Raw genomic sequence first — 21,868 nt, 5'->3', positions numbered from 1 at the left:
TCTCAGTGCACAGACATCGCCTTGGTGGTTTCAGCTTCTGCTCCCACTGAGCAGAGAAAGTTTTTCTGCATCTCTGAGGTTTTCACTTGAGGGGAGGGGAAGCAGGTGGTGGCGTTTCTAGCTCTCAGCCAACAAAATTAGCCAACTAGAGCCACTGGCGCTTGATTTAAAATGAGATTTCTGAGCAAGTGGTGAATGGAAAAAACAAATAGATATTTATATCTCTACACACAGATCACACGACTTCCTGTTGACTAAACAGGCAGCCTGCTCTCTGCTTTGGGCTGAATAATTGCTTTTAAATATTTACTAAATGTTAGCTCTAATTTCTCAGACTTTTGCTGTCTGAATCTTTAGAAACAAATCAAGTTTGGTATTTTTCTCTACGGCTCCTTCTCTTCTCTGCTTGTCTCATTTTATATTTTGAATGTGCCAAGCTCTGAGTTCAAGCACAGGTGCAGGTTTATATACAAGATCCCATTACAAATTGGAACCGTGCCCTTTGGTAATAAACACTCTCCCAACACAGCCTGACCCACCAAAATGCTCCCGGCTTCCTCTCCATTAGCTCTGGGGGGAATGGAGGAGTCTTGCAATGAGCCCTGATGGTCAATAAGCTGTGCTGGAGAAAGAAACAGACATGGAGAAGCCTTCTCTGGGAATGACCCATTGTCAGTCCCTTCCCATTTTAATTAAATAATGATGATTGGAACACAGGGAAGAGATGCCTTAGAGATAATAAATAATTGATAGTGGTAATAGTCTCTTACATTTCTCTAGCATCTTCCACCCAAAAGGATCCCAGGTGTGATAAACACTCTGCAGATTACAGAGGGGATTATAGTGGTTAGAGCACAGGTCTGCGAGTCCTGGTTCTGCTGTTGACTCACCCTGTGACCTTGAACAAGCCTTGTCATCTCCTTGTGACTCAGTATCCCCATCTGTAAAATGGGGAAGATACTGCCCATACTGAGAAGAGGTGCTGAAAAATAATTACATGTTTATAAAGGGCTTTAGATCCTCCAATAGAAGATTCTATAGAAATAGTCTTTCTTTCTTTTTCTTTCTTTCTCCCACTGTGCTTCTCTCTGTCTCCCTAGTTCCATATAGAGCAGGTAGAATCTGCCCTGCTTTTAGGTAGTAGGGATAATGTGTTAAACCTCTGAGAACATGTCCCCTTTTGGGGGTTTTAGGTGAAGGATCTGGTTAAATATCACATGAAACGTGACATTTGTTAAACCTTCAGGTAAGTATGTACACTGAGCCGTTGTTTAAACAGAGGGCTAGGCTAACAGATAAAGTTCTTGGACTTCTTTCAGTGTGGAAAACTTGATGTAAGCACTTGGCTATGGAAATTAAGAACCAGAAAAGGAATGGAACTGCAACCTGCTTAATGTAGCTGATGAAATACTGGCAGGTGTGTTCTTGAGAAGTAGCAATTTCAGTGGGGTATATGGACTTTTTTAACATTCTCTGAAATGATTTTCCTGTCTTTATCTCCTTCCCAGTTAAAAGGCACCAAATTTAAATGGGAAAAAAGTTGAATTCACTAACACAACATACTATAGGGGCCAAGAGCTTAGAAAGATTCAAAATGGACATATATATGAATAATAAGAATGTCCTCTGCAATTCTATTAGCTAGGGTACATCTTTATAAGGCATATAAACCCTCATGCTTTGGGACATCAATCAAACACTAGGGGATAGGGGATCAGCTGGTGTGAATTGTTATAACTCCTGAAATCAATGGAATATATGACAATTTACACTAGCTGTGGATCTGCCCCATTCACCTGCAGTCAGGAAGAAACTTCCCCAGTATGGGGTTTCTTGCACCTTCCTCTGAAGCATCTGGTATTAGTCACTATCAGAGACAGGGCACTGGGCTAGATGGACCTGGGGTCTGTTTCAGTACAGAAATTCCTACGTTCCTTATATTTTTGCATGTACTGGTTTCATATGACTCTATCAGTCATTCTGAAAGTCAGCTAAACAAATAAAGAAAATAAATCAAGTACAGAAAAGTGCAGCACTTCCTCCGATATTATAAAAACAACCACAGCCCTATCCCAGCAGCCCCCCCTATCTTGTCTTGCCCTAGTGCTGATAATGCACAGTCCATGTTCTTGCGGCTGTTCGTACAACATGGAACGTGGTTGCCAAGAAAGAGAGAGAGACGTGGTGGAAAATCTCCCCATCACCCCCGTGGCGCCCATCCTGAGCTGAGCTGAGCTGCTCTCTGAGAAGTCTCAGCTTTCTGTGCCTTCCCTAGAATGAGCCACAATCCGCAAGGTGCTGAGCATCTCCTGTGAGCAGCGGGCATTGCAGGGGCTCCTCATCATCACCCAGGAACAAGCCCTATGACTTCGGGGCAGAGCTCTGTCTGCAAAGCACAATGTGTACATTTATGCTGCTGGAGTCATGAGTCTGGCTTATCATAATGAATGGCTTTATACATCTTCTGCATAAGACATAGAACTGGGGCTCTTCAGCTCTGATCCGGCAATTTACAACCTGTGGGCAGACTGCTACCGCTGCAGCAACTGCACCCACACGTAAACAGGAGAATCATTAAAGATCCCATGCGGCTTTCTGCAAGAGGCTGCCTGATTCTCAGTCTCTCTCATTATATCTCTCTCATATTTGCTCAGCACCAGACACCATAATATTTAGGTGTCAAGTTGGAGACTAAATTCCATCACTGAGCATTACGATTTGCCTCTCTAAATTCTCGTTGCATTTTCAGCTGGAGACAGTTTTCTTCTCCATTTCCTGTACTGATCTGTTGTGTAGTTCTGCTGTGTGCTTTTAAACAGCAGCTGTGTCCCCCCCAAGAGATGACTGCTGTTCTGCAGTGAGGGATGCAACTCCTTTGTACACGGTCTGCAAAGCCCTGCAGGATGAAACTGACAATAGCAATGTAGATGACAGTAGTAATCTGATGTTTTCTATGTTCCTTCTATCCAAGGATTCCAGACACTTTACAGACATTGATGAAAAAAGCTTTACAATCCACCTGTGAAGTTGGTCAACATTATTATCCCCCTTGTATAGATGGAGAAACTGAGACACAGAGAGATTAAGGTCCAGATCATTTAAGGTATTTGGGAACCTAATGCCCACTAAAATTAATGTTAGGTGCCTAAATACCTTTGAGGACATGGGCCTAAGTGACTTTGCCCAAGGTCAAACAATGAATCAGTGGCAAAGCTGGAAAAAATCCCAGGAGTCCTAGCTCCCAGTCCCCTGCTCTAACCATTAGACTACTTTTCCTGTTTAGTTGAATTTTATTATTGATATTAATTTAGAAATATATCTTAGAGCTAAGAGGGGACCAATGAAAGGTGCAGGGGGTAGAGAGGAGTAGCCAATCAGGGCTAAGCATCTTTTAGAACTGAAGTCCCTTTACATTATAACCCTTTCCTCACTGGTTCCTGTGGCCCCAAAGAGCTCTTTAACTCCTCCCCTACCTAAACCAGACTGAAACCTGGAGGGAGATGATGGGTGGAGGCGACAAATGGGGGAGGGGAGTACAGGGCAGTTCTCATTTCTGTACATCGAGTCAGAGGACCATTCACACGGAGCAAGTGAGCAGGGTGACTCAGAGGACCTCCCTGTGACCCCCATCACCTCAAAGGAGACCCCGGCATGGCCATGGACAGGTACCCCTCTCCCTCCTACCAGAACTCAGGGCTTCTCTCTTGGTATGAATCTGTTCTGCACAGCTGCTCGCCGTCCCTCTCCATTTCTCCATCTGACTCAGTTCCCCAACTCTCCCTCCCATCTCTTTCTCTCTCTGACTGTCCCTCACTACATATTTCTCTCTCTCTAGCTCTTTCTGTCATTTCCCCCATCTCTGTCTAACCTTTTCTTGTTCAGAGCTTTCTTTCTTTCTAGAACTAGGATGGGTACAGAGAGCAGAGGGGTAAACATTCAAGTGCTTCTGTGATCTATCTATCTATCTATCTATCTATCTATCTATCTATCTATCTATCTATCTATCTATCTATCTATCTATCTATCTATCTATCTATCTATCTATCTATCTATCACTATAGGTTTCTGTCTCTTATTCTCTCTCTGGTGTTCATATACTTGCTCCTAGGTACAGATCATTCCAGATTACAGTAGCTCTACTTGCACTGCAGTTACACAGTGACCAAATGATCACCTAATCACTCTCATGCAATTGCATGCCATTCTCCCATGCAGGGACCTGCACTGTGATTTGAACATTTGGGGAGTGTATCTATAGTAGAGGATATGCTCAACACCTAACCACTTTCTTTAATGACTGAATATAATCATGACTCAGATAGCATCCCCTCTAACTATGCAGGAGCTATACGGGGTGTAAACACCCAGTAATTTGTAACTAGCTATACAGTGTGAACCTGCTCAGTTGCTTTAACCTCCTAGTCTCTGCCCAGGGTTGACTTGTTGATACCCACTTACCAAACATGTTTTGAAGTCATTACTATAGCAGAACTCCCAGTGGAGTCAAAGCCAGAGCAAGAACACAGCCAGAAGTGGAATTAGCACTAGAGCTGGTTGAAATGTTTTGAGTGACAGATTCTCAGTTGAAAAATTGCCTGTTTTTGACATGGGAAGTTTGCATGAAAATGGCTTTTTCCCCCCCATATTTTCATTTTTTCTGATGGCATTGGAAAATACTAATTTGAGCATCATTTTGCTTGTTTGGTTTATGGTTGTTCCTTTTTTCCCAATGCACTGCCCTTTTCCAGTGGCAAAATTGTTAAAAAGAATTTTAAAAAGAGGAGAAGGAAGGATGAAAATGAAGCATTTGAAGGTGAAAATGTTCACAAAAATTTTCAAATAAATGAAAATTTCTCCCTGTTCCAATCCCACAGAATGACAACGCTTCAAAATGGTCACATCTGTCATGATTTTTCTCTTCACTTTCTCCAGCTAAGATCTCAGTATTTGGTCCTAGATGTTATACTTGCTCCTTAGCCCGTAACAGTGCAGGTAGTGCTACTGTAACATCCTGAGGTTAGTCTACTGAAGGCAAGAACAAAAGGGGCACCCCCTTTCTGTCCCCTTTTCAAGGGGGATAATGCCACACCTCCCTGCCTCCCCTCTGCTCCTCCACCCCCCACCCCTCCCGCAGCGGTAAGCCACATTTGAAAGTGAGAGTGGACCATTGGCCAGGAGGTACGTGCTTTGTGGACTAGAGCCAGAGCCGCGTCTGTGGGTCGGTGGATGGGTGGGGTGCTGAAGGGCGGGTTGGAGTTGGAATGAAGCGGTACTAGCCCATTGGGGGCCCCAAGCAGGACTATTTTTGCCCCTCTTCAACACATAATAAAAAGTGACTAGGGGGGCCCCTTGAGCAGCTTGGGGCCCTAAGCAATTGTTTAGTCTGGTTATGCCCAGCGCCGGCTCTGGATGTGACTGTTTCAAGTACACAAGATACAAGTGTGAAATAAAAGCAAGCGTGATAAGGAAGGATGGATGAGGAGAGAGAGAAATGGAAAGTCAGAAAGACACTCTAAGAAATGGAGTGAGACAAACAGAGAAATCGAAATGTGGAGATGTGTATAGTCAGCTCATTTGTATGGTGCTTCTGGCCAACCTTGTATGCTAAGCAGGGTTGGACTGCAGCCGCGCTTAGGTGGGAGACCTCCAAGAAATCCCCAGATGCTGCAGGGAGTGGCAGGAGTAGCTCAGTCGGGGAGCTCTCTCTCCTCTGAGTCAGTATTGAGTCCAATGCCACAGTCGATGCTATGTTGGGGGGAGAAGTGTAGGGTGCTCTGCCCTCTGGGTCATCACTAACACTCCAGCATGGGAAGGAATGCTGTGGCATCAAAATCAGAGGACTGCCATTTGAGCTAAAGGAATAACTCCATTAACTGATAGCAGTAGTAGGCTCTTGATCTTTTTGTGGACCATCCACAAGAAGAAGTCATGACACAACTTAGTGTGTTACATGTTTATGAGTTTAAGTTTATAATATAGACATTGGGATGAAATATGATATGCATATAATGTTCTTTATGTACATTTAAGGTTGTGGGTTTGGAACAAAGGATGTGTGTGAGTGAGGGATGTGTGTATCTTGTGTGAGAATGAGAGTTGTGGGTCTATCTCTGTGTGAATGTGCATGAGGGAGGCATATGTGTGTAAGGTAGGAAGCTTTACATATGTAAAAGCGGGTGTGCTGTGGGTATGTAAAGGTATATGGCAGAAGGATATGTGAGTGTGACTGTGCAGCTGTGTGTGACAGCTGTAGGTGTCTATGAATGGGGGGGTGTATGCATGTGTGTGAATGTGTCTGAACGAGTGCATATGTGTGTGTGCAAATTAAGGTTGTGTAACATATGTATGTGTATGAAGCTGTGTGACAGGGAAGAGTGTATGTTTGTGTAGCGAGAATGTGATTGTAATTTCCATATTAAATACCGAGTTACTCAGATACTATGGTGATAGGTAGCTAGATGTGTGAGGGAGCAATGTATGTGTGTCACACAGAGTGTGTGTGTGTAAGTGTGTGTGTGTGTGTGTGTGTGTGTGTGTGTGTGTGTGTTGAAGAGATGTGTGTTTCCCTGAGACTCTGAGACCTCAGACTAAAATCAGACAAACCTGATACAATAAATCAACAGACACAAGCTTCCCTCTCCCAACCTTTACTCCACTCTCATCCCCCTACAGACCCAAACCCTATATCAACTGACCTGCTATAAGTCCCTCCATCACACATCAGCCCTTCAGAGCGAGGAGATGACATGCCAGGATTATTTTTAACCCATTCACTTCTGTTTTGCATTGCTGTGGAGGTGGCTAGTGTCTCACCTCAGTGAGCACAGCTGTTCACAGCTCCTGCTGCAACCCCGCATTGAGGCAAAGCCCGTTAGAAAAAGGTCTATGACTTCTGCATCCCCCTGGGCCAGAGTAGGACCCTACGCAGAGTAATGGGCCCCTATGTGTGAATTTATTTGACTTAGGGCTTGTATCCATATAGGTCTCCATCCAGAAATATCCTTCCATTAGACTGAATGGAATCTTTTAGCTAGATTGCTGGTCTCTCCCCTCCCCCATTCTGTCCTCCCTGTTTGATTTATTCCAGCATTCCACTGATGTTTGTCATTCCACCATGTTTATCTCTTGGAGGCCAAGGCAAAGTTTTTCCATTCAGCCTGCTCTCCAGAGCTTTGTCCAATCCTAGTTCTAAATCTCCCTAGTGATGGGGCTGCCACCCCTTCCCTTGGAGACTTTGCCACAGTCTCACACTGTGAGGAAACATTCCTTTATTGCCCAGTCCAAAATGCCCCATCTTCTCAATTGCACCCCAGGTCTCCTCCCTTCAGATTCCCAACCAATTGCTCTGCCTCCTTGCTTTTATGCCCTTCCAACAGTTTCATCCCCTCCCACCTTAGTTGTTGTTTAACCAAACTCTGTAGATTAAATTCTTTCCATTTCCACTTGTAGTGTCCCCCCCTGCCCCTGCAGCCCCATTGGCCTGTCTGTGTCCCTTTTCTGAACACTGCAGTTCTGGTACAGATGGGCCTAGGAATGGAAAGGATGTTCTAAGTGCAGTCACACCAGAGCCCTGTACAGAGACACTGTCGCTTCCCTGCTATGGGATGTGCTATTATAGTTTAATCTTCCTCTCAAATGTTCCCCTGCAGCCTTCTGATGAAGCAGAAGAAATTCCTCTACAATTTCAAGAACCTACGCTGGGCCCGGGGCCGCCATGAGACCTACCTCTGCTATGTGGTGAAACGTCGGGATAGCGCCACCTCCTGCTCCTTGGACTTCGGATACCTGCGCAACAAAGTATGGGCATGACTTGGGCACCTATCAATACAGCCAAGCACCTATCAGCTCACTTACCCAACCATCAGGCCCTCTGTGTACCCACCTACTCCCCACAAAATGCATCAGTGCACCCACCAGCTCATCCCCTACCTATCCATGCATCCATCAGCTCACCTGCATATCCATCCATCCATCAGTTCAACCCTATATCTGCCCATACACTCATCCATTCCCCCCATATCCATCCATGCATGTCTCCATCCTCTCTCCCATCGTCTCCCTCTCTGTCTCTCTCTTGCTCAGTCGGGTTGCCACGTGGAGATGCTCTTCCTGCGTTACATCTCTGCCTGGGACCTGGACCCTGGACGCTGCTACCGAGTCACCTGGTTCACCTCATGGAGCCCCTGCTATGACTGTGCCCGGCATGTGGCTGACTTCCTGCGTGCCTACCCCAACCTGACACTGCGCATCTTTGCCGCCCGGCTGTACTTCTGTGAGGACCGCAATGCTGAGCCTGAGGGGCTGAGACGTCTGCACCGGGCTGGGGTCCAGATCGCCATCATGACCTTCAAAGGTGAGACAGTATCTCAGAGGTGGGGAGACAGAGGCCTGGAGAGAGGGGACAGGGGAGAGATGGCGACGGAGTCATGGGGGAGACATATAGAGGGATATGGAGCCCTAATGATCCTTGGGGACAGTTGAGTCCTGTTCTGGGCATCCCTGACTCTGCTCCATGTCTTCAACCTGTCTCCTGCTCCTTGGCAGATTACTTCTACTGCTGGAACACCTTCGTGGAGAACCGGGAGAGGACCTTTAAAGCCTGGGAGGGGCTGCATGAAAACTCTGTCCGTCTGTCCAGGAGACTCCGGCGGATCCTCTTGGTGAGGAACATTTCTTTTCCCCTGTCCATCCAGTGTCTCCCCTTCCTCCACTGCTGCAATTCTTATTTGCTCCTGTGTGTCCCTTCTCTCCCCTCTATCTTCTCTTCTTGATCGTCTGCCCACTTTCCTCACCTCTTCTCTCCTCCATTCCATCTCCCTTTCATTTTTACCCCACCCTTCTTTGGCTCCTCCCTTCTCCAACCCTCCTCTCCTCTTGTCCCCTTCATCTTCTCCGCCCCTCTCAGCATTTCCGCTTATTGCACAACTAACTCATCTCTTCTCTCCTGCTCTGCACAGCCACTGGATGAGGTGGACGATTTACGAGATGCCTTCAAAATCCTGGGACTTTGAGGTGGGCAGGAGGGAAGGTCACAGACAATCAGAAGACTCTGGAAACACACTGGTCCTACAATGTCTCTCTTTCTCTCCCACTCACACTGTCTCCCCTTCCTTCTTTCCATCCCTCCCTCCACTCTTAAATCCCCATGTCCTGAGAAAAGACCTTTCTTACTTCCCTTCCAAGGAAAATTAGGATGACCCACTAAAGACAGAATTCCCCTGCACTCTCACTCCCACTCCATCCAGCACTACAGCCTTTCTTGGGGAAGCCAGGACTGGAGTGAAAGCCCCACACTGCCCTACATTGATGCTTATAGGGTATGTCTTCACTACAGAGTTAATTCAAGTGATCAATACCCAGGTCTGAGCATCCAGGTTGGCTTAGCCCAGGTATGGGTGGCCACACCGCAAAGCCCCATCTGTGTTACTGTGTGCTCACCAGTGCTGCACTTGCCCATGTGTGCCTCTAGGACTCTTGGGGCACATCCCAGGGTTCTTTGTGCTGCAGTGAGCTGAGCCGCTTCATGATTCTCTGCCAGTGAATCGTGGGACAATTGGTCTGTCCTTCTGGGCACACGGGGGAATTGTGGGAAGGCACTGGAGGACTAATAGTGATTGCGTCTGTGCCCTCACTGCAGAGTGGGAGTGTTATCAGTCAAGCGCAAGCCTCTCTCAGCCTTTAGCCTATAGTCCCAGCTGGGCCAGCTAGGCCAGGTGTAAAGCAGCACCAACCTTGAGAGGGTTTTGTGTGTAGCCAGGAGCTGGGTTAGGGGCAATACATGAATAAGAGCCTGAGTTAACTCTGCAGTGAAGACAGACCTCTAACATTTCCTGCTGAGAGAGGACAGGACTGGATTAATTGTGAGTCACCCATCCTGTCTCCTTATGCTGCCTCCTGCTGGGAGAGGCATCAACTGGAGTTCACGTGAGACTGCCATGAAGCCAGCTGTCCTGCATTGATCCCCATTGAGCCCCCTGCTGTGAAAGGGTAGGGCTGCAGTAGCCGAGAGACTCCCCTTGCCAGCCCTTTTGTCCAGCTCTCTGCACTGCCTTCCACTTGGAGAGGTTGAGACTGGGAGACAGAATCCTAGAAATTTGAGGTGGAGATGCTGTGGCCAAAAGTTTCAAGGGTGTTCACTAATTTGAGGTACCCACCTCAAGATACCTTGGGCCCAATTTGCAGAGGTGCTGAGCACCCACAGCTCTCATTGACTTAATTGGTCCTTGACTTCTCAAGCTGGGCAGTGAAAAAGAGACACCCAGATTTAGTGGAGACTTTTGAAAATGCCGGCCTAAATCTATTTCATCTTCTTTGCGCAGCTCCCTCAGTCAGGGCAGGATTGTCCCCTGCAGTCTAACCTCCAGGCCTTCATCAAATATAACACTCATAAGCAATGGAGCTTCCATTATTTCCTTTTTGGGAGGGACTATTCCATAGTCGATTAGCCGCTGTACGTTCCCCACAACCAGTGTCCCTGCATGATGCTGTACAACACCTCCTTCTGGGAAAGTCTGACACTGCACTATCTGAGATCTCCTTAAGCAGTTAGAGCTCCTACACCATTCCCGGTAGTGCTTCCTTTTGGGAGAGGCTCGAACTAGAGTGGTTGAGAGCTCTCCTACCGTTCCAGTGCCCGCCCCATTCCCTACAGTGCCTCCTGATGGGAGAGGTAGGAAAAGGACTAATTATGTGCTTTCCACACCCAAGTCTCCTGCACTGTTTCCTATGGCACCTCCTGCTTGGAGAAACTGGAACTGGAATAGCTGTGAAAATTCTCTGCAAAGCATTAATTTCCATGCATGGTGCTGTAGAAGTGCTTGATGTGATGCCTGTTAATGTTTGTACATATATATATATATATATATATAACTACATATATATAAATAAATAAAGTTCTTTGTATGAGTAGGCTTGGCAGAATATGTTTTTTTTAATAATTTCAATGTTTATTTTGAAGCACTTTTTAAAGTTTTATTGATTTAGATTGTCACAGTCGCACGAAATTATGGGGCAGGGTCCTCATCACATGTCAAAATATACAAAGTAAATACGTTTTCAAGCAGCATTTCCCTTACTTTGCCTAGATGCAAATTTTGATTATTATCAGTGGAAATTTTTTCTCACGGGTTTGTGTGTGTACAGTGAAATCAGCATTTACTGCTTCCAAACCTACGTCTGAGCCTTAGCTTTTGTGGTCTGTTCCAGAGATGAGCCATATAAGGGTTATGAAGATGGAAGAAAAGCTTGGAACATAATCCAGATGTTAAAGCTGAATCCTAGATATGCTGGTTATTTTAGGGATAAACCAATGGCATTCCCTCAAATTTGCCCTTTAAATCATTACAACGTCACACATCAAACGCAGATCGTTATAGTGGTCAGGCAACTTACACTTTGGAAATATCAATGGAAAGAGGCAAAGTGAGTGATACTTAACATGCAGGCAAGACTTATAATAAATAGACCACAACCCTTCCCCATACAAGGAGGTAAACCTCACTGTCCACAATTTACAGAGGAGGAAACTGAGACGCTGATTTGCACAAGGTCACAAAACAAGGAAGTAGTAGAGCTGGGAAGCGAACCAGGTCTCCTATTTTGAGCATAGCTCAGGGCCTTGGTCAGCAGAGAGCACTGCCTCGCATAATGTCACTACCCTTTTTGGAACATGGAATCCTCTGTAGAGTGATGAGCTATAGAAGTATTACTAAAAGCAACACTTTCTTAAAGTTGGGACACTGGATTTTATTCCAAGTAGCATTCACTAGTAATCCAAGGGGGAAATGAAAAGAGAGGAAATCTCACAGTAGACAAATAAAGGCTCCTCTATGTGCACTGAATGTTCAAAACCCATCACAGGTCATTTCCTTTCAAACCTCTAATAGTATTGACAGTAGCTTTGGTCATTTATCTAACCTAGCTATAGTAATCTATCTGATCTAGTTCACACATTTCCAACATGTACTGTAGTAGGTAGGCACCAAACAACCTGGGTCTTATACAAGCAATCCATTAGTAAGGTGATTTATCATAAAGGCACTGGCTGCACTAAATTTGCTTTGTAAACTCATCCAAGCAGGATTACACAGGGTGATTCCATCCAGAGTAGAAACAGAGGTGAATACAATGTAATAACTTTGCATTTAATCCCCAAGGATCCCAAACTCTTTTATAGACTGTAAATATACAACAAATCCTATGTCTTGGCAGGGGGTTAGACTAGATGACCCTTGCAGTCCCTTCTAACCCTATGATTCTAATATAGGTGTCACTTCACGCATTATATCCCCTATGGAGATAGTGGGGAATTGATCCTAGGCTTCCTTCCTTATTTATAACTTGGATCAAGCATTAATTCTCAATGGAGATTCCAGGGGATCTACCCCAGGTCCTGCTTGTGAGTTAAGGAAGATGCCGGTATTGTGTAGGTGAATCCCAGAGGTATGCTCCCTATGGAGATCCCCGGGGGAAAGCCAGAGCACAGAACCTGTAATGTCAGATCAAGCCCTCATTCCATCTAGTCTGGTATCTGTCATGCTGCAGTGGCCAACATCACACAAAAGTGCCCATGTTGCACCTGAATAACTCTACAATGCTGTAAGTGGGAGAAAAATTCCTTCCTGACACCCCTCAATCCCAGTCTCTGCTATGCATGACAGCTGATGAGTGATACTGCCATTTTAGCTGGCTTAGGCACAATTGTCGATCATGGTCAATAAAATACCCAGTCCTTTTTCAAATCCAGCACATATATGCTGTCAGTGCCACCCCGAAATATACACGTGTGCTCCTATTGGGCCTGGCTTTCAGAAAATCGGTCATACAATTATGTATGCAAAATTTCATGTACATTTCCATGCTTAAATTGCATATTCCATTTCCACAAATGAACATACAAAAGGCTAGATGCATCTCTTGTCATTTGTAGGTGTAATTATCCAGCCTGCCTGCACTATCATGGTAATTACTCATGTGTTACTTACACAAATGTGCCTGCATTTTTGTGCATGCAATTTTGGAACTGACATTTTGCAAATCAGGCCTTTTGGGCACATTGACATCATTTTCATAGCTGACGTGCTTTATTAGATTTCCAACTGAGATGTAACTCCTCCAAGAAATAGCTAAATCTAAAAGGATGTTTAGGAAACACCTCAGTTAATGAAAGAAAAAGGAAAAGAACAACTATTTGGTGAGTGCTATATAAATGATATACATAGCAGTATATATGTGTGTATAGCTACCTAATAGAAAGAGTGCCATCTACTGTCTGGCCCATAAAAAAAACTAGCATTGTTCATACATTTGTAGGTTAAATAAAGTTGTTGTTAATTGCAAATGGCTTCCTGACTTAAGACAACAGTAACCAAAACACAGCCATCAAAAAGCAGGGCATTCACATCTTTTCGAGAGCCAAACACATATTACTCCTGGTCATTGTTGTCAAGGCTGATTCCCCACTCTGGCACTACGAGTGCAGAAGGTGGGGGCCCGCAAGGATTCTAAAAATTAATACTGGCCACTCCAGGCTTGTATTAAACTCCCAAGGTTACAGCTTTTTTCTGACCTTGGATGGGTAGATGCTGCCACCACCCAAATGCAAAAAAACCCTTTGAAGCCACGAAGGTGCACTTGGGAATTCCTCCCTGTGGGGTACCTTCAAGCCCTTTCACACACACACACACACCCCGGGTAAGAGCTGAGAAAGAAAACAAATGAAATCAGCTGTTGCCACCAGCTAATTAAACAACATATGCACAAACCTCTTAGGACACAAAAACCCAATCCTGTTCTTAAAAAAGGTAAATTTTATTAAAAACAAACAAAAAAAGAAAATACATCTGAAACTTAGGCTATTGCTATATTTTAAAAGAGCAAATATAATAATTAAGCATCAAGAATAGTTTTCTTGAGGTCCAGCTTAATGGTTACAAGCAAAACAAAAGCATTTGGGGATTAGTATAGAGGAGTCCACAATCCATACAGAAATAAAAGAAATAAACCTAATTGCATCTTCCTAGACATTTCCTGATCTACTTACATATCTGGGGTTTTCAATAAGTAGTTTCTAGGTATGATCTGATGATTTTTCATACCTGGCTTAAAGCTTTTTACAGCATAGTTTCAGTCCTGTCCCTGCTCTCTGGGAAAACAACACAGACTGACCAAAGGGGAGTCTTTCAATTTTAAAAAGTTCTAGCCTTCCCATTGGCTCTTTTGGCCAGTTGGCCACTCACTTCCTTTTACCTATGCATTCAGTCAGACTTTTTAACACTTTCCAGGTAAAGCAAGTAGAGAACAGCTACCAAGAGGGATTTTACAGCTAACTGGCTGGCTGGGTCCATAAAAGAGAGCTCCCCCACCCCTTCATTTATCACAATTATGGAATATCATTAGGGATCACATTAAAGCAACATGACCCAAATTACAGCTAAACAATGAAAACACACATTCAAAGCTCTGAGAAATATATTTTCGGAATGTGTCATTCTCATTACCATTAGTCATATGCTCTTCACCTCCTTGATCTCTGGCAAGTGAAGATCTCGTCTAATAAGGCCCTGCCTACATTACAACTACAACACTCCTGGGGACTCTGTTTGCAACACCATTACCCCTAACCTGGTTGCCCCTTAATATTTGGCCCAGTTTTCCAACCACTTACCATGTGAATAAATATACTCAGATGGACCATCCTATTGGCTTCAACAGTTATTCAAGTTTGTGTATGCAGGATTGGGCTTCTGGGTCCTACTTAGAGGGGGAAGTTAACTGTGTCTGAGTTGTAACCTGATTATGAAAGTTCTGGCCTTCCCTACAAATTGGAGCAATGATTGTGACTGGTTCAGGGGTCAACTGAGCATGTAGCCAGTTCCCTGGCATGGCTGAATGTCTAGTGTAGATGGGGGCTAAGAACTCATTATAGTCTAAAAGACTAATATTTAGATGTCATTCAAAGCCACTTGCAATTCTGCAGGGTATAAAACTGAGGCTGTTACTCCAATTCACAAGTGCACTCACTTTAAAATCTCCTCTTTGCATCTCCAGTTTGAAATTATTGCTAATTACGGATCATTGATAAGGCACTAGGCATACCTGAGCTGTATCTATAGTAATGTAATTTACTAAAGCACTCTTCCCTAAATGTACCTAGTACAAGGATTGCTCCTTAGGAAACACACACCTCTTCTTCCGCCAGTGATCTCATTTGCATTGGTACAAATCTAGAGTAACTCCACTGAATTCAGTGTAGTTATTCAGGATTTACACCAATGTAGATGAAAACAGAATCTAGCTCATTTCAGTTAATTGAATAGGAGACATTAGGGTCATCTATTCATGAGACTGGACCATGGTCCAGGTCAGTATAATGATGATGCTGGTCATTCTGTTGATTGGCTGATGACCAAGTTTTGTATCTGGGTGTGTAGCTGTAACTGGATGCTTGTAGACAGGTAGTTACTTTTTGGAATGTCTACACTGCAAATGAAGGTGTGATTGTACCATGGTAAAGCATATCCATGTTAGCTTTAATCTAGTGGAGTACAGGTAACAATAGTAGTGTAGATGTCATGGCATGGGCTTCAGCATGGGCTAGTAACCAGAGTACAAATCCTCCAGGGAGCCTGTGTATATACTCTGGTTGCTAACCTGCTCTGAAGGCCATGTCACCACATCTACACTACTATTGTTACCTGTTCTCATCAGTTTAGAGATAACACAGGCACACCTACCTTTGCTACAATCACAATCTTCACTTGTACTGTAGATATTCCAAAACAAAAACAAAAACCCTACCTGTATACAAGCATCCAATCATAGCTACACACCAAGGTACAAGACTGGGCCAACCCTTTGCCTGGTTGATGGTTCAGGCTTGAACAATGGTTGGTGCTCCAGGATAGTATGTTGGTGTACGCTGTTGATTGACTTGTGTCTAGGCTTGAGCACAGGTCACTGCTTGTGACTGACTGGTGGTCCAGGAAAATACATTGATGGGTACCAGTGCTCAGCTGATGGCCTAGGCCTGAAAATCAGTCGCTGCTGGTGACTGTTTGCTGTGTGGAGACTTTGCCAGAGTATTTTTCTATGAGATTCCTGTAAAACGAGTTGGAAAACAGGTGAGCCAGTGTAATTCTTCAGCCAAATCTGTAAACAAGGAGGTAGACCCTGGTACAAACAGAGAAAATGATATTAAAAGAACTTTGGAAGCTAACTGTCCAATGGCATCATGATAGGGTCACTTGGGCTTTTCAAGGGAAGTGGCAACAATAAAGAACCTTTCCCTTGAGCTGCAATCACTGGCCACTTTTCAACAGTGTTACTGAGAAGAAATTTGAAAGGAAATCCATAAAATACACAACGGCCCTATGAACCCAGATGGCACTCTCCATGTATTAGAGCTGAGCCATGAAAATGGGTCATCAGAGCCAGAGGAGATGTCGATGGAGAGACATGAAATCTCCTAGTGATGGGACATAGTCCTCCTTAGGCTAAATTCCACCCTCCTGGTCTAAACTGGTGCAACCTCACTTCAATGGAGTTCTGCCCATTTACTCCATGGCTGAATTTGATTCCCTCTGTGAAGAGCCAGGAAGAGAGCTCTGGTCTCTTGACTACCAGTTCTATGCTTCAACCACAGGACCATCTCCTTTTACCTACATGTGACTCTGGATCAATTCTCTCCCCACCCCAGCATTAAGCACCTACCAACCTGCAGGATACACTGGAATTCAAGCATATAGAATATCATCCATGGAGTGAAGTAGCAGGGCCAGTAAATATCATCTTCTCTGACTCGGTGGTCGACAAATGTTCTCCAACAGTAGTCATAAGCTGAGTGAATAACAAGATTACTAGTCACACGGTGAAGGACACAACAAAGGAACTGATACACCAATCATCACCTGCCCTGAGTTTGATCAAGGCAAGGGAGGAGAAGCCTTGATAGAGGTGACACTTGAACTGCTGGTGTAACCCACACAGCTCCTGGGTGTGGTGTTCTGTTCCATCTAGTGGCACCAAGACCACTTAGAGAGGGAGTTAAATGAGTCTGCTCCACAGCCTTAGCTAACAACCAGTTGGATTTTAGCTTATGCAGTAGAGGCTCGTGCACTAAGCTCCAGAGGCTCCAGGTTCAATCCTGCCCACCGATGACAGTAGCTTGTTGGCATTACACTGGCACCTGGAGATGCCTGCCCTGCGTGAAGCTCCAATCTCAAGCTGAAGGGGATGTCCTCATTATTGCTCAGGACACAGTGACCCAGGGAGGAGAAAATGGCACTAAGAACAACAACATAAAGACATGCCCACATGCTCAAAAGTGGAAGGGACGCCTATATATCAAAAGCAACAGAGGGTCCTGTATTGGAGCATAAGCTTTCGTGGGTGAATGCCCACTTCATCAGACTAACACGGCTACCCCTCTGATACTATATACCAAAGACTTTCTGAAACTTGGACAGTATGGAGCTGACACCGAGCTCCTAATGGGGTTGGTTTGAGACATAAGTGATGTAGCCTACAGCGCTGTACCCTAAGAGCGTGCCTCATGAGGGTGGCTCTTGTACCTGTGATGGCTGGGGATCTATCTGACTCCAGGTAGCCTTATGGGGGAGATAGTTCTCTCCAAGAGCTTCCCCACCCTCTGAGAAGGGAACAGGCAGAACCAGCAGGGGGATATGGGGGGAGACAGAGAAAAAGCAGTGGGTAAGATAAGTTGTTAAAACTCCACTCTCTCTGCAGGGAATAGCATGTGCAAATATTTGAACCAACCCATTGACCTCCACCCCCACCGCATTTCCCTAGAAATGAATCAATGTTTGGCCAATATGGCAGTGTCTGATTGTGGATTGACCCTCACCAGCTCATTTCACAAGGCCATCAAACCGGAATGACTTTCATGCACTACTAGCCTGGGACCTAACTGGCACCAGTGGCCTAGAAGTGAAAGGCTTCATGTCCCATTCCCCAGTGTCCAGAACTGAGGTACCTGTAACCTTGGGCAGCGTTACCTGGCAGGCTCATGATGTAAATGTTCACTCCACTGCTCACCAGGTCCCTGAGGCCTTGCCGGTTCCGTTCATCTCTGAGCCTGAAGAGCCTCCCTATGTAGATTTGCAGGGACACTTTGGGATGGGCCCGTAGGAAGTGAATGATCAGTCTGCAACACAGCCCACAGGGGCTCCAAGACAGGAACCAGATGATGGAGCAGCGCACTGAAGGCCTGTGGTGTATCGCCTTGAAGTCATTTTCCAGGCAGTTGATTTCGGCATGCTGGGTGGGGGTGTTCGGGCACCACTTCCTCCAGAACTTCGTGCTGCTGCCCCACTTAATTTCATAGAGTAGGTAGGTCAGCTTGGGAAATGCGCTGGGGTCAAAGATCGCCCTAAATTCCTTTGGCTGTATCTTCCACCTGAAACCCACATTCCATCACTGGTATCTTTAATGACTCCCATGTAGCAAAAGAGACAGAGGGTGAGGATGGGAGAGGGACAGTTTGTATGGTCTTAGTACCGCCTCTTTGCTGTCAGACAAGCTGCCTGTATGACTGTGTGTCCCCAGGTCCTGTCTCTAATAATGGGATATATGATACCTGGGACTTCTGGATCAGGGGTTCAGTCTGAGCTGCAGCTTGATTGTAAAGGAAGGCAATAATTCTGTCTACAATAAAGCAAGGCACCATGGCTGCAGTGTACTGCACCAGGACCTAGATCACTATGAAAAAGACAGAGAGAGGAGAAAGGAAAGGAAAATAGCAAGATGCTTTTGAGATAGCAGAAGTTTAAGGGGAAGAAAATCCACCCTCCCTCCACTCCCTCTGAAATTCTCTGTGGCACCAGTCACGTACCAGACTAGAGCTGTCATTCTTACCTGTGGCTAGCACTTCTGGATGGATGACCTACTGGAAGAGAGAACGGAGAGTCACCTATGAGCTAGTACAAATACAGGGTGGGTTGGGGGTGGAGGTGATTTTTGGGATCCCAGTTCTCACCCCAGGGATCCAGGACAGCATCTTAGGAAATCAGTGACCATTCACACCCACTTATTCCTTACAGTGGAAGTCCAGAGAAATGTGACCCTGCTCCTTCCTAATTGCACCAGCTTTCTGCCATGTGCTGTCATCCTTACCTGAGGGGTGCTATGCACGGTGTCCTCTGGGGCTATATACTCCTTACGCCTAGATAAGGAGTTTAACTGGGTTGGAAATTGGATGGGAGACTACCACAGACAGCTTTTATATATCAGGAAGCAGTGACTTTGTTGGGGTGCTCTTCTCTCAGAATCAGCAGTCAGGTACGTGGCTCAGTAGGGGGTGCTCTTCTCTCTGACTCAGCACTGACCCTAGCATAGCACTAGGGGGCGCTGTGCTGCAGGGAGTGGGGTGGCTGGTTCAGTAGGGGATGCTCTCTCCTCTGAGACACCACTACCCTGTAACCCTGGTGTGGTGCTGGGGATGTCTCTAGATGAGATATAAGACCAAGGATGGGGTGGTTAGAATCCCTTGGCACTCTTTGTAGGAGTAGCATTGTTAACCCTGGTGTCCTGGGTAAATTCTCATTTGTGTTACTGTACTTTGCCTCCCAACAATTCTCCCTGTAGTTTCAGCTGGCTACTAGATTTTTCTTCACTTGCAGTCAGCTGTGTGCTGTTGCTGTGCTCTGCTAAACAGTGGCCATGCTCCACCCCAGAGGTTCTCCTCTGACACCATTTGTACTTCAGTGCAACTCCGTTTATTTCAGTGGAGTCCCTCCTCACTTAGAATGGTGTAAGAGGAGAATCAGGCCCTTTGCATCAGCTCGTGAAACGTTTTGGAAGGGCTCAGCCTGGAAGACATTAGGGAAATGTTTGTTCTTTGTGATGTTAGATCCTGCCAAATTGCCCCATGTTACTGACACGGCTCCTCTTCCTCGTGCTCTCAGTCTCTCCTGTCTGTGATTTTCCTTTGAGTCCCTTTCTCCAGAACCTCGCATGCATCCCTGAGCTCCCAGAATGGAGCTGCCATCCTGCTCTTGTGCAACTGGTTTGGTTCGTAGGAACCTTGAAGGCGATAGCAGAAAGAATGAAAATATAGACCTAGTGACCTTGGTTCCCAGGCCTGGGAGGAAACATCTTGGCGCCTTTGCAAGGGGATTAGATAAAGTTTAAAGGGAGTTTAAGAACGCTCTTGGTGTGTCAGATTTTAACCCTTTTTGTCCCAGAGCAAAGTCAGTTTTCGCTACCCTACTTGCAAGAGGGACTCTTAATAGCAGTGCTCCCAATGATGTGGGTACATGACTGCTAGGAGCTAGATCGGCTAATTCACAGACAGAGAACTATGTTCACTCTCTTACAGGAATACAAAAATAAATACTTTTCATTCAACACCGGCTGCCATGACATGGTTATAACCAGCCTGGGGCTGCATCAGAAGCAATGCCCTAGGAATGAAAGGCTCCGTATCCCAGCCCCCAAACCCCGGGCCATCCAGTCTCCCTCACCTGGTGCTGGCTCAGGCCCAGTGCTGCAGACAGGTCTCCTATCCCATTCCTTGTCTCTCTTGGATCAGCTGGTAACCCTGCCACCCCCTGCTACTACCTGGGGCTTGCTTGCATTTCTTACCCCAGAGATGATCTCAGCGCTATTCCAATCTCAGTTCCCCTGAGTCAGCCACCCTCCCCTTGAGACTTGTATTTTCAATAATTTGCATCCTTTAGGGACAAATCTTACCACACATTTTATACCTAGGCATGCAAGCATAGACACATATGCCCCTGCACCCAGAAACACATACACAGAGATACAAATACACACTGATAAAAACATATGCATTATACAAAGAACCCCATATCCAAACATCCACTCCTACACATCCCTGCATGATCACAAGTGCTCACAAACACATGCAAACATACAACATGCACACATATACACAATCATTCACCTCAAATAATCACACAACTCGGGTACACATAGACAGACACACACATTCTCTCTTTCGCCTACACACATACCAGTCTCTGTGGAAGAAGTCATGGCTTCCTTTTCCTTTCTTCTAGCCTCCTGGTCTGTGGGATGGTCTTTTTCTCTCTTAACTGAGACACTTTATCTCTTTCAGTTCCTGTTCATGAGAGCTGGCATTGCTCAGAGCGAAGGGATGGTAACCACTCAGCGCCCTGGAGATTAGACTGCAGGGAACAATCTTGCCCTAGAAGCGGAGGGGCTGGGGGCTAGTGGGAGGAGCATGGGAGGGAGTGGGGAAAGGGAATGGATGAGTGACCTGAGAAGTCTTCCCCATTTCTAACCTCTTTGGCTGTCCTGGAGGAAGAGGAGTTTTCGCAAGTGATGAAGGACAGGGCAGGGACACAGAAGACTTTCTTTATACAGGCACAAAGGTATTTGCCAGCCTGTTCTCTTTCTATGCCCCCTTTCCAGTGAAGGCAGCTTCGGACCAGATCCATTTACAAGCACCCCCCTTCCCTACTGAACACAGAGGTTGCTGTGGCCACACAAAGGGCAACTGCCATCCGGCCTTGGGGCCTTTATGGCCTGTGCATTGTGGAGAACTCCTCCAGCAAAGTGGTAGGGAGGCTTTACTCCCTGAGAGAGGAGAGAAGTGATTTATTTGGCGAGGAGGGGAGTCTCTCCCATCCTTTCTAAATCAGTCATTCGCTGGCCCCAGACATTCCAGAGCTCCCCAGCTCTGGGTGCTGCATCTACCCTCCCCTCCTGCCTGGGGCTTTGCTGGTTTCCAGGGTCATTTGGTCAACATACGATGATACATTATCCACCTCGGTCTGCAGCTTGGAGACCTGGGTGTGGCTCCCTCTCCCACACAGCCCCAGGAATGCCACAACCATAAATCACTGGGGCAGAGGAGGGGAGAGAG

The 21,868-nt window shown here is 45.7% G+C and overlaps 2 protein-coding genes across 10 annotated transcripts; one reads left to right on the top strand and one right to left on the bottom strand.

Annotated features, from left to right (window-relative positions):
• The first annotated feature begins 7,286 nt into the window (after nt 1-7,286).
• Nucleotides 7,287-14,140, top strand: AICDA (activation induced cytidine deaminase). 2 transcript variants are annotated; one of them, XM_008173620.4, is made up of 4 exons: nt 7,287-7,797; nt 8,083-8,353; nt 8,545-8,660; nt 8,958-14,140. In XM_008173620.4, exons 1-4 carry the CDS (start codon nt 7,636-7,638, stop codon nt 9,009-9,011), a joined length of 603 nt encoding a protein of 200 aa, XP_008171842.1. In that variant the 5' UTR covers nt 7,287-7,635; the 3' UTR covers nt 9,012-14,140. The 2 variants fall into 2 exon arrangements, with proteins under 2 accessions (XP_008171842.1, XP_042701476.1); XM_042845542.2 differs by lacking the exon at nt 7,287-7,797 and having other exon boundaries at nt 7,809-8,353.
• LOC101948965 (C->U-editing enzyme APOBEC-1-like) lies at nt 13,791-21,744 on the bottom strand. 8 transcript variants are annotated; one of them, XM_042845541.2, is made up of 6 exons: nt 20,994-21,560; nt 18,874-18,904; nt 18,015-18,415; nt 17,571-17,647; nt 16,711-16,836; nt 13,791-16,170 (listed from the first exon to the last, which is right to left on the bottom strand). In XM_042845541.2, exons 1-5 carry the CDS (start codon nt 21,013-21,015, stop codon nt 16,750-16,752), a joined length of 618 nt encoding a protein of 205 aa, XP_042701475.2. In that variant the 5' UTR covers nt 21,016-21,560; the 3' UTR covers nt 13,791-16,170; nt 16,711-16,749. The 8 variants fall into 8 exon arrangements, with proteins under 8 accessions (XP_042701475.2, XP_042701474.2, XP_065427745.1 ...); XM_042845540.2 differs by having other exon boundaries at nt 16,715-16,836; XM_065571673.1 differs by having other exon boundaries at nt 18,874-18,901.
• Between the last annotated feature and the right edge of the window lie 124 nt (nt 21,745-21,868).

Source organism: Chrysemys picta, chromosome 1 (assembly GCF_011386835.1).
Source record: "Chrysemys picta bellii isolate R12L10 chromosome 1, ASM1138683v2, whole genome shotgun sequence".
NCBI classification, from domain to species: domain Eukaryota; kingdom Metazoa; phylum Chordata; order Testudines; family Emydidae; genus Chrysemys; species Chrysemys picta.
This window is presented reverse-complemented; position numbering and strand designations above follow the sequence as displayed.